The sequence below is a fragment of the Oncorhynchus kisutch genome, linkage group LG22, assembly GCF_002021735.2.
Source record: "Oncorhynchus kisutch isolate 150728-3 linkage group LG22, Okis_V2, whole genome shotgun sequence".
In the NCBI taxonomy this organism is placed as follows: domain Eukaryota; kingdom Metazoa; phylum Chordata; class Actinopteri; order Salmoniformes; family Salmonidae; genus Oncorhynchus; species Oncorhynchus kisutch.
Window position 1 is genome coordinate 5394825 of NC_034195.2, and position 18223 is coordinate 5413047.

Here is an 18223-nt window from a genome sequence, read left to right on the forward strand (position 1 = left end):
AATTAACCCACTGTCCCTAGACCAGTTAACCCACTGTTCCTAGACCAGTTAACCCACTGTTCCTAGACCAGTTAACCCACTGTCCCTAGACCAGTTAACCCACTGTCCCTAGACCAGTTAACCCACTGTCCCTAGACCAGTTAACCCACTGTCCCTAGACCAGTTAACCCACTGTTCCTAGACCAGTTAACCCACTGTCCCTAGACCAGTTAACCCACTGTTCCTAGACCAGTTAACCCACTGTCCATAGACCAGTTAACCCACTGTCCATAGACCAGTTAACCCACTGTTCCTAGACCAGTTAACCCACTGTTCCTAGACCAGTTAACCCACTATTCCTAGACCAGTTAACCCACTGTCCCTAGACCAGTTAACCCACTGTTCCTAGACCAGTTAACCCACTGTCCATAGACCAGTTAACCCACTGTCCATAGACCAGTTAACCCACTGTTCCTAGACCAGTTAACCCACTGTTCCTAGACCAGTTAACCCACTATTCCTAGACCAGTTAACCCACTGTTCCTAGACCAGTTAACCCACTGTTCCTAGACCAGTTAACCCACTGTTCCTAGACCAGTTAACCCACTGTTCCTAGGCCAGTTAACCCACTGTTCCTAGACCAGTTAACCCACTGTTCCTAGACCAGTTAACCCACTGTTCCTAGGCCGTCATTGTAAATAAGAATTTCTTCTTAACTGACTTGCCTGGTTAATAAAATAAAAAGGAGCTGTGCCAATAAATAATTATGTAAATGAACGGGCCAGTATCCCTACTTTATGTATAGGATATGTGTTTTCCATCACTGCTTTCAAATTGATTACTTCACCCGGCACTCGTAAAATGAAAACAACAGTATTTTAAGGAATATGATGAAGATGAACATTGCAGAACGTTGATGTTGTTTGAAGCGGGCCCATGCGCATTAACGTTCTTCCTGATGATGTTAATTTTGAAAGCAAAGGAACGGACAGCGGGGTTTCGTTCACAGCGAGCTTACTAGATATTTCCTCTCCCCATCCCCTTTTCCGACACACCGTACTACCAGAACGTAGTGTTGTTTACGTTTGGAGAAATTCTGTAAGAAAGGTGACGAATTGAAAGTCATATCTGTGGAATATTGTTGGTGACGTTCTCATCTCGACAACAAGCAGTCCGACGCACGCTGATGGCGGTCACTATCGAGGAGCTGTATCGTAACTATGGGATCCTTGCCGATGCTAAACCAGAGGACCTCGGCCAGGTAAGCATCAGATGACTGGCTAGCTAATTGAAATATCTTCCAGAATAGGTACCTTTTCATATCCGGTATATCAGCAGTGGAAGCTAAATGTGAAAGTTAGGCCAACGTATTGGCTACATAGCCCGCATTGTCTGGACGTGCTAACTAGCGTTAGCTTGCTAACTAGCTAAAAGGGGCCTAGCTAGCTTGGTAACGTTAGCTAACGTTAATCCTGCTTCATTTCAGTGAACGTTTCCCGGCGTTTTTAGTTTAGCTTGTCAGCTATCTCGGCCATGGAACTACGCTATCTACAGTAGTTAGTTCTGTGCGAACAACTAACGACGGTTTTAGGTGGTAGCTAACTGAGTACTGTAGCTGGCCAATATGGTTAAATAAAGGTTAAATAAAATATGAGTTGATTCCCACGCACAGATGCTGCCGAAAACGTACTTATGCCATGACTCTGGCCACTTGTCACGCTGGTAAGATTTACAATGTAAAACTCAAAGGCTAACTGGCTCAGGAGGCAGCTGACGGCATATAATAATTGCCGGAGCGAATGGCCTCAAACGCATGGAAACAATGTGTTTTCGATGTATTTGATACCATTCCGCTCCAGCCATTACCACGAGTTCGTCCCTCTCAATGAAGATGCCGCCAACATCCAGCGCTAGTTACTACTGCTGGCAACTAGCTAACTATTATGCCAATGGCGTCAAAGATTGCATGCTTCTTTGGCAGAACTCTGTTTTCTAGTCCTCTACTGAACACTTTTGACCAAATCACTGGAAGCTTTTGAAATTCATGCTGTACAGTGATGTCATGTATTACAAGCCTGTGAATGTATCAATTTGTTTCCATCTCTTCTCTAGCACAAATATGCCTATCAGGTGATCCTTGATGGCGTGAAAGGGGGTCCCAAGGAGAAGCGCTTGGCTGCACAGTTCATTCCCAAATTCTTCAGCAGTTTCCCAGAGCTGGCAGATGCTGCAATCAATGCTCAGCTTGACCTTTGTGAGGATGAAGATGTCTCAGTAAGGATTTTATCAGTGGGACGATCATTTCCATTTGGAAAATACCATTGTGCACAATGGAGTTGACAAAACATAACATGCATATACCACTATACACACTTGAATCATAAACAAAGTTAGATTTGAGAAATCAATCGATGTAGAAGTGCCTGGTCGGAGTAGTCGCACTCTATTTTTTACCTGTTAGTTTTTCTTCCTTCCTCCTGTAGATTCGGAGGCAGGCCATCAAAGAGCTCCCCCGTTTCGCAGCCGGGGAGAACATCGTCAGGGTAGCAGATATCCTGACCCAGCTTCTCCAGACCGGTACAGTCCTCTTGACCTAACCCACCTAGACTACTAATTATTGTACTTTTCCCGGGAAAGACGCTGCGTTCCGTATTGCTGCCTTTCTCAGGTTGGCGTTCAAATGACACATTCCATTATCTAATAGTCTCACACCCGTAGGGGGTTTCTCCATTCCATTGGCCTGCACAACTTCCTTGGTATTTCACTCTGCCTGTCATTTGAACCCAAAGTTGTTACAAGCGGAAATTTGGTTACGCCCAACTTGGCCAGCTCACAGAAAAAAGTCCTCCTATCATCAGCAATATAACAGGACATGCTTCACATTCTCTACCTCTCCACATTCCTCACACTTCCCACCTGGGTGTTTCCCCACTAGCAATAACACACTTCCCAATCCACAATGGCCCAACCTCAGCTTTCACAACAGAACCCCATCTCCCTGTTACTCCACAAATGCCTACTGACCTACCTCGCAGACTTCTGGATAGAGAGACACTGCCTCCCTCTCTCCCACTCACGTTGCCACTCCTGGGTCAACCCCTCTGCTTTGATACTCCTACATTCCATCCCCCTAATGGGACATTATGTATGCTATGGTGGGAGTGGACATTATGTATGCTACGGTGTAGTTTGTGTCAATAGAAGATATGTGCTCTCTGTGACAGTGATGAACCAATTGTTATACTCTCTTCTACGTTGGTGCTTACAGATGATTCGGCTGAATTCAGTCAAGTGAACACAGCGCTGGTCTCGATCTTCAAGATGGACGCAAAGGGTAAGCGTCTCTTTTCTCTCATGCTTGAATTGGCTTTCAATTGTGAGAAGACGGACAACTTCACGAGTGAACGGGCAGGATAATGTGGCTCATTTTCATGTATTCGTGCAAGACTCTACGAAGAAACCTGTTTTTCAGATGTTTTCATACCTGATGCTGGCTTTACTCCACGTGATCTGTTGTGTAGAACCTCGCATAACGCTTTAAGAGAGATTTGGCAGGCCTCAATCCCAAATGAAGGGGGAAAATGGGCGTTGGATTAGAGTTAGAAGATGTAGTTTGTTGATGTGAGCATAACATGCTTCTTATTCCCCCTTTGGCTCAAGAGCCCCCTCCCAAGGCACAAGTTCTGTATAGCCTCTTAAGTACTTTGTCTAGCCAACCTGTATCTCCGCTTTGCCTCAGCTACCCTGCGAGGCCTCTTCTCTCAGATCCTGCAGGGGGAGGACATAGTGAGGGAGAGGGCCATCAAGTTCCTCTCCATCAAGCTGAAGACACTGCCTGAGGACACCATGACCAAGGAGGTGGAGGACTATGTGTTCACCGAGACAAAGAAGGTCTGTTTTATATCTCTCTGCTTTTGTACAGCTATCAAAGTGAATCACCTGGAGTGATACACTCCATTCTGGGGGCTGGTTAGTAGAGCACTGAAAGGGCTGAAGTAGGATGAAGTAGAATGTGTTTTAATTACTATTATTGGCCAACTGAATACAAGATCTCCATAGGAAGGATCTGTAATCTAGTTGTGTGTTGGATGTATTTGTAACTGGTCAGCCTAACATTGACTCCTTGATCATGTTCATTAGGGCACAACGTAGCATATGTCTTGCAAGCGAGAATTACTTTCTTATTGGATGATTCCATATAGTCCCTCCCCGTTTTAGTTGTTTTTGTTTTTGCATTGTGCCCACTGAACTTCTCAGCCCTCTGTCCCACATTGACCTCTGAACCCTTCCCCCTCCAACCCCAGGTGCTGGAGGATGTGACAGGGGAGGAGTTTGTGCTGCTGATGCGCATCCTGATGGCGCTGAAGGGCCTGCAGACGGTGAACGGGCGGCAGCAGCTGGTGGAGCTGGTGGTGGAGCAGGCCTTCCTGGAGCAGGCGCTGAACCCCGCCGACCCCGACACCGTGGACCGCTTGCTGCAGTGCACGCGCCAGGCCCTGCCCCTCTTCTCCGTGAGTGATGCATACACAAGCTGACGGGTCAGGCCAGGCCCCTCTTCGCTGTGAGTGATCCGTACACTCCCAACACACACGCATTATAACACACGTGCCAGGCACTGCCTGTCTTTTCTGTGTGTGTTATGACACACACAGGCCAAGTCATAATAATATACTTCACTTAGAGACTTATAGAGAGTGCATACAATTTTTGTGTGTGCCCCCTGTGGGACTTGAACCCACAACCTTGGCATTGCTAGCTCCACACTTTTACCAACTGAGAACTGCTATCTCACACTCACAACACACACGTTATCACCAAACACACGTACTGTCAATTGTTTTCCAATATCTAATTACTCTCTTAATGAGAACGCTGCGTTTCAGTGTTTGTTTGTGCCTTTACCTCCCATTGTTACTTCATTCCTATTTCTGCATGTTTGTTGGTCGAGGTTCTGAACTGATTTGACCAACCCACATCAAGTAGACAATCCCCACCTACCTATTAGAACTCGTTTTCTTCTGAGACTTCAACTTTTTTTTACCCTTCCAGAAAAATGTCCATTCTTCCCGCTTTGTGACCTACTTCTGTGACCACGTCCTGCCCAACCTCAGTACCCTGACAAGTCCCGTGGCAGAGCTGGACATTCAGCAGGAGGTCAGTTACCGCCCTCACCTGTACCGACCACACAGTGTTCAGGCAACTAGTCCTCCATGTTGGCTCCAACATGCCAGGATAATAGCATTGACATGTGTTGTGTGTGTGTAGGTGCTAAAGCTGCTTGCTGAGATGAGTCCGTTCTGTGGGGACATGGAGAAGGTGGAGGCCAACCTCCTCATGCTGTTTGAAAAGCTGCTGGTAAGTAACAGCGTAGCTCAGCCTTCTAAGGGACTTCAATGTGCTTTCACCGTACTGCATACCCCTCTAGTACCTTCAGATGTGTCACTATTGAGGGTTAGTGGTTAGGAGTTGACCAGGACACGTTAATCTGGTTTGTTTAGACTGGTAAAAGGCTAATGGCCAAAACGGACCGTGCCAACGACCGTTGAAAGCAACGAGTGGCCGTCCTATCGCCTCTTAGCACAGAACATTGGGTGTCATTTTCTTTTTTGTTTACTGAAGATCCTACATGTTGAATCGCCACCGTTCGTCAACACCCACGAGGTGCTCTGGTGTGCCCGGCCAATGTTTGCTGTGGTCCGTGTTGTCCTTGACTGGTCTCGGCTGGTATAAGACGAACTGATCAACCCCTTCCTCCCTGTGTCTAGGAGTTCATGCCGCTTCCCCCAGAGGCGGAGGGTGAGAACGGCGAGAACACGATGAGCGAGGAACCCAAGCTGCAGTTCAGCTATGTGGAGTGTCTTCTCTTCAGCTTCCACCAGCTGGGCAAGAAGCTGCCCGACTTCCTCATCGACAAGATAAATGCAGAGCGCCTCAAAGACTTCAAGATCAGGTAGAAGGAGGCTACAGATCATCAGTGCTTATCGTGCTGTCTGCCTGGCTGAATCTGCAACATATTTACAGCCATTTCTGACGTAAAAGTTATTTTACTGAAAACCTTAATTTGTTTAGGAGAAACATTCCCTCAACCCTTGCTCTCTTTACGTGATGCATGTATGCATCGCATGCCTGGGACTAGTATTACTCGTAGAGAGGGTTAGTTATGTAATTTACTCCAGAATGACCGTCGTTCCAGAAGGACGATTTGGACGGGATTATTTTTTTCTCCAAACTGCCCCCTGTAATTATACATTTTTTCCCAATAAATTGACTACTGACTGAAGCCTGGAGGTTTTTATTTTAGGCGTGACAATAGTATATCAACATGTCTGTGTGGTAGGGTCACACTGATAACTCGAGCTTGGTTCCCAAGTTTCTAAACCTTTCTTTCCTATAGTGTCGCCGTAATGTTTGAGTCAAGGAGGTGTGATCATAATTGTTGAGATATTTTAGCGATCTGCAGTTCGTCCTAAATACACCCCCCCCCCACCACCACCAGCTTTCAGATGTGCGCTGAACAGTGCAGTTGCACTTGAGATGCATTTTAACGCTATGGATGAGAGTTATCATTTCCAATCGTTTGGGGCAGTTGTATGCTGCTTTGCAATCTATTAACAGCAAGGGTTGCATTAAATAGGGTCAGTTTAACATGTTTTTTTTAATCAATAATACCTTTGAGGCGGTTCTAACAAAAGTGTAAAGTCTTTATTACAGCAAAGCAAATATGAAAAACAATTGTTTAGTTCACATGTTGCACGAGGCTTGGTGGTCACGGAATCAGTAGGCTATTAAACAAACACTCAAACAGGCAACAGATGCAGGATCTGTCTTCTTTCTGTAGACATATTGATGATTTACGAAGCCAGGCCCGTTTAACAGTTAGGCTATTAATTATAGACCTAGTTACGTTGGTTTCCTCACTTAGGCAAGGCAAGGGCTGTTTTCTTACCTCATTCTGCTGCTTCCTCCGTGGCATTGTGCTCAACACCAATATGCTGGTTTAACTTTTCTGTTATGCACGTAGCAACATAGTCTAGGAAAAGGTGGCAATTCAGCAGCACACTGATGTTATTCAGGACCCACGGACAGTGACCGCAGTCCAACGAGGGAGAAAGCGTTTGCACCATTGTTCTTATGTAATATGACTATATACAATTTTCAGTAGCACGCGTCTTAGCCTCCACAGTGGATCTGTCCACTCAGACAGGTGTCTTATACGCCATGCGATTTAAATGTATTTATAGATGATAAAAATGTTTCTGCTACCGCTCGACTGAAGAAATCTCGGCCGACCAACAGCCTGTCAACTAAATGGGGTCAGCCATACAGTAAAGTGACTGTGTTTCTTGGCAATTTAACTTTTTGTTCACAAGCTGCTGTTTTTCAACATTGGCTTGATTCTGCTGCTTCAACTGATGACGAATAGACGCCCTAGCAGATCCCAAATATCAGCCCCGTTACCACGGTAACCTCCAGCCCTTCAAGGAGTAGCTCAACGGTTTCTCTATTTTGACTAAAACTCGGGTCACAAAAAATGAAATGAAATTGAGCAATATTCCGCATTACTTCTTAGTAATACATTTCTTGTTTTAGAAACATTACAAAGCATGATCATGTGTTTTCCCAAAAAAATTGTATGTAAATATGGGGGTAAAATATTCTGGCTGGTAATTGTATTTAATCTACCTGCCACAGTGTCTGGTGGACCACAAAGTACATTTTAGGCCCTGGTCTCCACTGTAGAGTCTGGATGCCAGTAATGTTAGTCATCTTGTTTCTTTCTTCAGTCACTTTAACCCTACTTCGTCTTCTCTCCCACCTTCAGGTTACAGTACTTTGCCAGAGGGCTGCAGGTATACATTCGCCAGCTGCGAGTAGCCCTTCAAGGCAAGACGGGAGATGCACTGAAGACCGACGAGGTATGTATCGTCTCACCGGCTTGCCATGTTTCCTCTTGACGGTATCTCACGAGCCGCAAAGAATCGCGCAGATTCAATCAGGAGGTCTCTGTAGACCTTGTTATAACCGTGCATTCCTTCTGTTCTAGTGTAATAGTTGTGTTGTCGTCCCTCTTAGAACAAGATCAAAGTGGTGGCTCTGAAGATCACTAACAACATCAACGTTCTGATCAAGGTGAGACGTTCATATTCGAGGTGTTAAAACACTGGGTTCTGACCCTATGCAGCTAGTTGCGTCTCTTACATTCTCATTACTGTTCCCCTTTCTCTGCAGGATCTCTTCCACAACCCGCCGTCGTACAAGAGCACGGTCACTCTGTCCTGGAGGCCTGTCCAGAAGGCTGAGGCTGTAGCGTAAGCCTCTCTCATGTTGTCACGGGTTATCTGGTGACCGAGAACACCTGCTTTCTGATGGAGTGTTATTAACCTTACACTCTAAAATCCAGAATGTTCAGACCTCAAAAGTAGTCTTGAGTTCACATCCCAGACCATCTTATGTAAATCCATCTCTTTTCTGCAATCAGTGGGGAATCATCTGACGAGTTGATGTTTGAGTACAATGTCTGTTTTAATGTTAATTCATGGTTGAACTGACCCGCCCACATCAATGTATGGAAACTACCAACTTCTCAGTACAAGCACCTAGTCAGACAAGACTGCAAACAGTAGTGTTAGCGTTATAACCCCCAACTGACCTCTGTGACCTTTACCCTTTGTGCCCATCACAGTCTGAAGCGCCCATCCGGGGAGGAGATGGGCACGGGCAGTACCATGAAAAAGCTTCTGTCCCCCCCGCTGCCCCGAAGGAATGCGCGACAGATCTACAACCCCCCCAGCGGCAAGTACAGCGCCGCCATTGGCAACTTCACCAACGGTGAGGGTGGCACTTGGGTAGCATGTTAAACAGGAGAACGTTGCATGGACGTTGTATCTGGGTTGTCTCGTTTGGTATCACCTACCTTAGTCGGCTGCACTTGGTGTAACTTAATCACTCTGGGTATGAGAGTCATTTACTGAACTATAAACATGTTTGGTGCCTACTTTTTCTATCCATTGTGTGTGTGTGGTGGATATTGTTCACTTCCACCTTACATTGTGCCTAGGGTTGCCAAGGGAGGGTATATTACTGGAAACTTTCAAAGTTGACCAGTAAATGACTAGAATTTTGGTGATTTTCAAGTTTCTTTTAAGTTTACCAGAGGACATATAAGTGGCCTTTTGGGGAACTCCAATGATCACAGATGTCTAATTATCTCTGGCCCTCTGTGTGGGCCGTGTCACATGGAAAACATATCAAATAAGGTGATTTTTAGAATGACAATAGCATGGCGTAGCTGTAAAACGTTCTATTTACTAAAGTGTTGCAGATTTAATTGAAAATAATGCCGTTGTTGAGATGCTTTTTTTTTCTCCATTTAATGAGGCAATGTTCTCTTGAACCATGTGATTTATCCACTAGAAACTCATAAACAACACAGATACAGATGGAAAACATTTTTTTAAATGAATGCTACATATGTTGTTAGGTTCGAAATATCAGAGTAAGAACTCGACGGACACTGAAAGCTTAAACTAAGTTTATTCACCCCAAAGGGTTGAACAGCTGAACAGACAGACACATTTCCATTAGTTGTGTATGCATGCATACACCCACCCACCCCAAGTTGGGGTGGAATCTCCTCCTCCTCCTCTCTAAACACCACATCTCTGTTGCTAGGCAGGAAGTTAAGTGAAGCGGGTAATAAACTGTTCCTTCTCTTAACCTGACCTGACCTCAACCCCCTTCATCACTAATCCATGACTCTCTCCCCTTATCATTGCCTGCCACGTGATCATTTTCCCTACACTCTGTACATTCCAAGCTTAATTGCACACACCATGTACCTTCCTCCTACAGATAACCATAAACTTCTGGTATAGACACTCTATACCAGTGGTTCCCAAACCTTTTATAGTCCCGTGCCACTTCAAACATTCAACCTTCCTGCTGCATGCCCCCAATAGCACCGGGGTCAGCGCACTCTCAAACGTTGTTTTTTGCCATCATTGTAAGCCTACCACACACACTAAATGATACATTTATTAAACATAAGAATGAGGGTGAGTTTTTGTCACAACCCGGCTCGTGGGAAGTGACAAAGAACTCTTATAGGACCAGGGCACAAATAATAATATAATAATAATCAATCATTTTGTTCTTTATTTAGTTTATTTATTTAGTTTATTTATTTATATATTACATATAAAACTTGATTTGTTCATCAAAAATGGTGAATGACTCACCACAGGTTAATGAGAAGGGTGTGAATAACTCACCACAGGTTAATGAGAAGGGTGTGAATAACTCACCACAGGTTAATGAGAAGGGTGTGAATAACTCACCACAGGTTAATGAGAAGGGTGTGAATAACTCACCACAGGTTAATGAGAAGGGTGTGAATAACTCACCACAGGTTAATGAGAAGGGTGTGAATAACTCACCACAGGTTAATGAGAAGGGTGTGAATAACTCACCACAGGTTAATGAGAAGGGTGTGAATAACTCACCACAGGTTAATGAGAAGGGTGTGAATAACTCACCACAGGTTAATGAGAAGGGTGTGAATAACTCACCACAGGTTAATGAGAAGGGTGTGAATTACTCACCACAGGTTAATGAGAAGGGTGTGAATAACTCACCACAGGTTAATGAGAAGGGTGTGAATAACTCACCACAGGTTAATGAGAAGGGTGTGAATAACTCACCACAGGTTAATGAGAAGGGTGTGAATAACTCACCACAGGTTAATGAGAAGGGTGTGAATTACTCACCACAGGTTAATGAGAAGGGTGTGAATAACTCACCACAGGTTAATGAGAAGGGTGTGAATTACTCACCACAGGTTAATGAGAAGGGTGTGAATAACTCACCACAGGTTAATGAGAAGGGTGTGAATAACTCACCACAGGTTAATGAGAAGGGTGTGAATAACTCACCACAGGTTAATGAGAAGGGTGTGAATAACTCACCACAGGTTAATGAGAAGGGTGTGAATAACTCACCACAGGTTAATGAGAAGGGTGTGAATAACTCACCACAGGTTAATGAGAAGGGTGTGAATAACTCACCACAGGTTAATGAGAAGGGTGTGAATTACTCACCACAGGTTAATGAGAAGGGTGTGAATAACTCACCATAGGTTAATGAGAAGGGTGTGAATGACTCACCACAGGTTAATGAGAAGGGTGTGAATGACTCACCACAGGTTAATGAGAAGGGTGTGCTTGAAAGGATGCACATAACTCTGACATGTTGGGTTGTATTGAAGAGAGTCTGCCATTTTCCACACACAATTTGTGCCTGTATTACATTTTCATGCTAGGTAGGGCCGAGAATCCACTCTCACAGGTACGTGGTTGCAAAGGGCATCCGTGTCTTAATCGTGCCTTGGCAAATCGCGCTGTTATCTGAGCACAGCTCAATCCAGAATTCTGTCCGTTTCTGATTTTAAAATTCAATTTTCACAGAACCGTTTGTTGCCATTTTGATGAGGCTCTCTCTTGTTCAGATATCGTTAAGTGGACTGGAGGCAGGGCATGAAAGGGATAACGAATCCAGTTGTTTGTGTCATTCATTTCGGGAAAGTACTTGCGTAATTGCGCAACCAGCTCACTCGGGTGCTTCGCTATATCACATTTGACATTGTCCGTAAGCTTGAGTTAATTTGCACACAAAAATTAATTCAATGATGGAAATAACTGTTGTCCTTGTTAATGCAGACAGAGAAGAGCTCCAACTTCTTAATCGTAGCCTCAATTTTGTCCCGCACATTGAATATAGTTGAGAGTCCATGTAATCTTAGATTCAGATCATTCAGGCGAGAATTAACATCACCCAGATAGGCCAGTCGTGTGAGAAACTCGTCATCATGCAAGTGGTCAGACAAGTGAAAATTCTGGTCAGTAAAGAACTTTTAAGCTTGTCTACTTTAAAAAAAAAAAATTACGTGTCAGTACTTTGCCCCTTGATAACCAGCACCCTTCTGTATGTTGTAAAAGCCTTACATGGTCGTTGCCCATATCATTGCATAGTGCAGAAAATACACAAGTTCAGGGGCCTTGCTTTAACAAAGTTAACCAATTTTCACTGTACTGTAAAAAACGTCTTTCAAGCGATCAGGCTTACCCATGGCAGCAAGAACCTCTCGGTGGATACTGCAGTCTACCCAAGTGGCGTTGGGAGAAACTGCTTGCATGTGCGTTACCACTCCACTATGTCTCCCTGTCATGGCTTTTGCGCCATCAGTACAGACACCAACACATCGCCACCACCAAAGTCCATTTGATGTCACAAAGCTGTCCAGTACTTAAAAAAATATCCTATTTATTTATTTATTTATTTTAAATGTAATTACAATTTATTTGGCGTACCCCAGTTCGGGAATAGCTGCTCTAGCCCATAGCACTCAATATTTCAATAGGATACCTGATAATGAATCCTATTCCAAGTTTTAGGAGTCAGAACCCAGAATCCATCAATAGATGATGTCCTCTTGATTCTAGCCATCCGGGATCGTGAATACAGCCTCAAGCTCATTACCATAACGCAACGTTAACTATTCATGAAAATCGCAAATTAAATTAAATAAATATGCTAGCTCTCAAGCTTAGCCTTTTGTTAACAACACTGTCATCTCAGATTTTCAAAATATGCTTTTCAACCATAGCAAAACAAGCATTTGTGTAACAAGCTAGCGTAGCATTTAGCGTTAGCATTGAGCGGGCAACATTTTCACAAAAACAAGAAAAGAATTCAAATAAAATAATTTACCTTTGAAGAACTTCAGATGTTTTCAATGAGGAGACTCTCAGTTAGATAGCAAATGTTCAGTTTGTCCAAAAAGATTCTTTGTGTAGGAGAAATCGCTCCGTTTTGTACATCACGTTTGGCTACCAAAAAACCCCGAAAATTCAGTCATCAAAACGCCCAATTCTTTTCAAAATTAACTCCATAATATCGACTGAAACATTGTAAACGTTGTTTAGAATCAATCCTCAAGGTGTTTTTCACATCTCTCTTCGATGATATATCGTTCGTGGAAGTCTCCGCTCTCCCCTGAATCACATGGATGAATGCGTGCAGCTTGGAGATGACGCACCAATTTCGGCAAAGGACACCTGGCGGACACCTGGTAAATGTAGTCTCTTATGGCCAATCTTCCAATGATATGCCTACAAATACGTCACAATGCTGCAGACACCTTGGGCAAACCGGCAGAAAGCGTAGGCTCGTTCAGGGCACATTCACAGCCATATAAGGAGACAATTGAAAACAGAGCCTCAAAAATTCTGCTCATTTCCTGTTTGAAGTTTCATCTTGGTTTCGCCTGTAGCATCAGTTATGTGGCACTCACAGATAATATCTTTGCCGTTTTGGAAACGTCAGAGTGTTTTCTTTCCAAAGCTGTCAATTATATGCATAGTCGAGCATCTTTTCGTGACAAAATATCTTGTTTAAAATGGAAACGTTTTTTTATCCATAAATTAAAAGAGCGCCCCCTATATCCAAAAAGTTAAGTTATTCAAGTATAAATCACCCAAGTTACCGCTCTAGTTCTTATTGGATTTAGTAGTTCCAAATTTAGGATTTAGAGTTCCAAAACTAGCCATTATTGGCAGAGATTTCAGGTTACTGTCGTGGAAATTTCCTCTATTTACCAAATCACGAGAGCAAACCACACACAAGTCAGAGTTAGTTATCAAAGTCCATCTTTAATTATATGAGCTCTATCACAATCCTGTGACTCTCAGATAAATTCAGTGTCTCTCAATGAATTCTCTGAGAGCCCCCTTACAATGCAAATGAGATCCTTTAATAGCGATGAACACACATAGTCAGACAGCATAGACATAATTCATCGTTCAGCTTTATCTCCTTACTCAAACCACAGAACCATAAACCAATCCTCCAAATCAACAGGCATATATCAAATTGTCATTTAGATACAACCAACTCTAAATACAACCAAACCTGGACAAGCTCACGGAGAGGAGAGTGAAGCTATAGGTTAAGATAAAAGGGAGCATGAGAATGATTCCAGACACTGCCACCCTCCTTTCCCCACTAGAAAAGGGTAGGGAGTAAAAGATATGTTTACACATGATGACACTTTGACCTCTCCCCTCTCTGCGGCCAATGCAACTTAGTTTTGACATAACAGATAACTGCAACCTCGCCACAGCATTATTATACAAAAATACCATTCTGATGAGAAGTAACTTACACCCATTTGATGAATATAAAAACACCTTACATATGTTACCAACACGACATTACACATCCCTCCCATTAGGTCCCTCAAGCAGACCACTCTCAGACAGTGAGGGGATTGGATTATCTGGCCTGGATTTACCCCGGTGGGAGGAGTTTGCACCATGTTAAGTGATAGCTATGTTTTGGAACGGAGCCAGGTGCTCCATTCAAAGGCACCAGTAAAGCTGTCTCAACAAGTGACGTGGACGAGATTGAGCACGTGTGGTAATGAGTAGGATTCGCATGCAAAAGTGATTGCCTTTGATCGACGGCCTTCCCAATTAAAACTAGTTTGAAAATTCAAACATGTATTTTATGGAGAAGAGCTGTGCAGTACCATTCAAACGTTTGGACACGCCTACTCCAGGGTTTATATTTATTTTACTTTTTTCTACATTGTAGAATAATAGTGAAGACATCAACACTATGAAAAAACACCCATGGAATCATGTAGTAACCAAAAAAGTGTGAAACAAATCAAAATATATTTTATATTTGAGATTATTCTTAGTAGCCGCCTTTTGCCTTGATGACAGCTTTGCACAGTCTTGGCATTCTCTCAACCAGCTTCATGAGGTAGTCACCTGGAATGCATTTCAATTAACAGGTGTGTCAAGTTATTTTGTGGAATTTCTTTCCTCAATGTGTTTGAGCCAATCAGTTCTGGTGGTATACAGAAGATGGCCCTATTTGGTAAAAGACCAAGTCCATATTATGGCAAGAACAGCTCAAATAAGCAAAGAGAAATGACAATCCATCATTACTTTAAGACATGAAGGTCAGTCAATCCGTAACATTTCAAGAACTTTGGACGTGCAGTCTCAAAAACCAAGCTCTATGATGAAACTGGCTCTCATGAGGACCGCCACAGGAAAAGAAAAACCCTGAGTTAGCTCTGCTGCAGAGGATAAGTTCATTTGGAGTTACCTGACTCAGAAATTGCAGCCCAAATAAATGCTTCACAGAGTTCAAGTAACAGACACATATCAACTGTTAATAGGAGACTGAATCAGGCCTTCATTGTCGAATTGGTACATAGAAACCACTACTGAAGGACACCAATAAGAAGGAAATACTTGCTTGGGCCAAGAAACACGAGCAATGGACATTAGACTGGTGGAAATCTCTCCTTTTGGTTTGAGTTCAATTTTGATATATTTAGTTCCAACCGATGTGTCTTTGTGAGACGCAGGGGTAGTGAAGCACGTTCCCTTCGTGGAGGAGATGGTGTGGGGGTGCTTTGCTGGTGACACTGTCTGTGATTTATTAAGAATTCAAGTCACACTTAACCAGCATGGCTACTACAGCATTCTGCAGCGATACACCATCCCGTCTGGGCTTTGTGGGACTATCATTTGTTTTTCAACAGGACAATGACCCAACACACTTCCAAGCTGTGTAAGGGCTATTTTACCAAGAAGGAGAGTGCTGCGGTGCTGAATCAAATGACCTGGCCTCCACAATCACCTGACCTCAACCCAATTGAGATGGTTTGGGATGAGTTGGACCGCAGTGTGAAGGAAAAGCAGCCAACAAGTGCTCAGCGTATGTGGGAACTCCTTCAAGACTGTAGGAAAAGCATTCCAGGTGAAGCTGGTTGAGAGAATGCCAAGAGTGTTCAAAGCTGTCAAGGCAAAGGGTGGCTACTTGAAGGAACTCAAATATAAAATATATTTAACACTTTCTTTCTTTTTTGGTTACTGATTCCATATGTGTTATTTAATAGTTGATGTCTTCACTATTATTCTACAGTGTAGAAAATTGTAAAATTAAAACAATTTAAAAAACACTTGAATAAGTATGTGTTCAAACTTATGACTGCTACTGTATGTTTCTGGATGATCCACCATGCTGCCTTGTTGACAATATGACCGAACGGCGCAGATTCCTGTTCGATTTGAGAAGGGCGCTCCTCCCTCATGCAGCGTTTAGACTAGGGATGCAAAGAAACGTCATGCCAGTCGGCATAGTGGATTAGAAAGTTGATGCCGGCAAAAGTTTGTTTTGTCGGTTGAAAACGATGCTCATGAAAATGTCAAAAGATGAAATATTTAAACTCGTGCGGGCGAGTCCCGTCTACCTTGGCAGCTGATGGCATTCACCGCCAGCCTCAACGGCATTTACCGTCGTGCTCTCATTGAAAACAATGACATCCGGTTTGCCCTCTACCTCGTACCATGAAAACGCAGCGTCACCACTTTTGCCCATTCATGTCACGGCCCATAGACGGTGCACTGCACCTCAGGTTAACGGAACTCCCTCGGTCCTAGCAAAATTCTTGCTTGTGAAAGTTATTTTTTTCTTTTTTGACTAGTTGAGTGGAGAACTATTACAGTAAGGTATTTAATTGTTACCTAGAAAGGATTTGATATTGAGATAAATGCCTGCGCTGTGCCATTTAGCTTCAATACATTGAGTCTGGGCGGTAGGTTTTTTTCCCTGACCATGTAACCCAATTTATTTCTTACTTTTAATAGGCTGTTTGAGAGATACCACATTGCCATTGTGTTTTCTCCCCTCAAACATGCTAAATTACTCAAACTAGGGCCCAGTCTTTCCTGGCCAGGTCAAGCAGTGTGGAAAAACTCCTGGCCCTAATGAGTCCTCATACTGACCTCCTGTCTGTTGTCCTTCTGTTGTGATTCCAGAGCAGCGCGGAGGCTTCAGGGGAGGCCGGGGACGAGGAAGGGGAGGCAGGAGCCGAGGCCGAATCTACTGAGTCCACCGTCTCACATACACACTGAACTGCAGCACATCAGAATCCCTGCCGTAACCGAGGTGGTCTCCACGACCACTGCTCCTCAACTTGTGTCCACTTGTTATATTTTTCTCTGGCGCCAAACGCCTGTGGTAAAGGAAGTTGTTTTTTTGTTTGCTGTTTTTTCCCTTCAAAGTAAATCTACTTCAAGACGACCGGGCTTCAGACTTTTCTACCTGGCGTTTCTACTCCCGACACTGTTCCCCGACGAAGCGGTTGTTCAAGTAGATCAGCGTGTTTTTTATCATTGTGAATGTATTTTTGTGGAACCAGAGACTGCCAAGTTGTACCTGATTTTGATATTTTAGTCATGTCGGAAAAATGTTCTTTGTTTTACAAAATGGTGACGAATGCATTCTTTCATTTGGATTGGCCTACTCTCTTCCCTACTTTGTATTGATCGATAATGAAGTTTATCAGAATTTTATCATAAACTTGTATTGAAGTCTCAACACCTTGACCCTTTTGTTTGTGTAACACCTTGTTAAAATAAGACCGTTACATTGGTTTTCGATGTATTCTGACTTTCTTGTAAAACTAGATTATTTCCTCCACAAAATAGGTTGTGTGATACCCAATAGTACAGATGGTTATTAATTGCACATAGGTTGTCATTCAAACCAGACATGGCAGATTGAGGACATGGGGGCGGCCATACTTGCCCTCATGAACATAAGCAACCATTTTAAAGTTTCTCCGGCACAATGCATTTCAGCCAATTAAAATCGCAGATTTACTTGGACTTCCAATACTTGTTCATACCTTAGTCCAACTGCACGTTCACTATCACGTGTATTTGACTGAGTGGTCAAATTCCTCTCTGTAAAGTGACCTAGGAAAGTAATTGACGCAAATGGTGGCAAGGGTTCGAATTGCACCTTTTTCCCTCCCCTTTGAAATGTGGATTTGCTTATGTTGTGTCAGTGTGTGGGAAGAGGGACATAGCCTACAGAAGACTAATAATACACTTAATAAGGTACTACCTATTTCAGCCTTGGTACACAAACACTGCTGTTGCCTAATAATCATATTGCATGGGCTATATTACATGGACGGGTACTCCTAAATGTAGGATTGGCTATATTACATGGACGGGTACTCCTAAATGTAGGATTACAATTGCTTTATATGCAATCTTATAATCACCTGCTGTCACATGCGTTATGCCTCGAGGATGAGCGTCACAAAGTGCCCGGTAGTAGTATAGGTTGCACTCCCATCATCCATCCTACAGATGGC

General features: G+C 43.4%; 1 protein-coding gene across 2 annotated transcripts; it reads left to right on the top strand.

Moving 5' to 3' along the window:
* Positions 1-754: 754 nt before the first annotated feature.
* Positions 755-17493, top strand: LOC109867125 (apoptosis inhibitor 5-like). Of its 2 annotated transcripts, none has more exons than XM_020456063.2 (14): positions 755-1240; positions 2092-2253; positions 2463-2556; positions 3248-3313; positions 3719-3870; positions 4284-4490; positions 5029-5133; positions 5245-5334; positions 5745-5929; positions 7802-7895; positions 8053-8109; positions 8209-8288; positions 8663-8808; positions 16875-17493. In XM_020456063.2, the coding sequence occupies exons 1-14, from the start codon at positions 1166-1168 to the stop codon at positions 16943-16945; spliced, it is 1584 nt and encodes a 527-aa protein (XP_020311652.1). In that variant the 5' UTR covers positions 755-1165; the 3' UTR covers positions 16946-17493. The 2 variants fall into 2 exon arrangements, with proteins under 2 accessions (XP_020311652.1, XP_020311653.1); XM_020456064.2 differs by having other exon boundaries at positions 867-1240; positions 8663-8772; positions 16875-17436.
* The last annotated feature ends 730 nt before the right edge of the window (positions 17494-18223 follow it).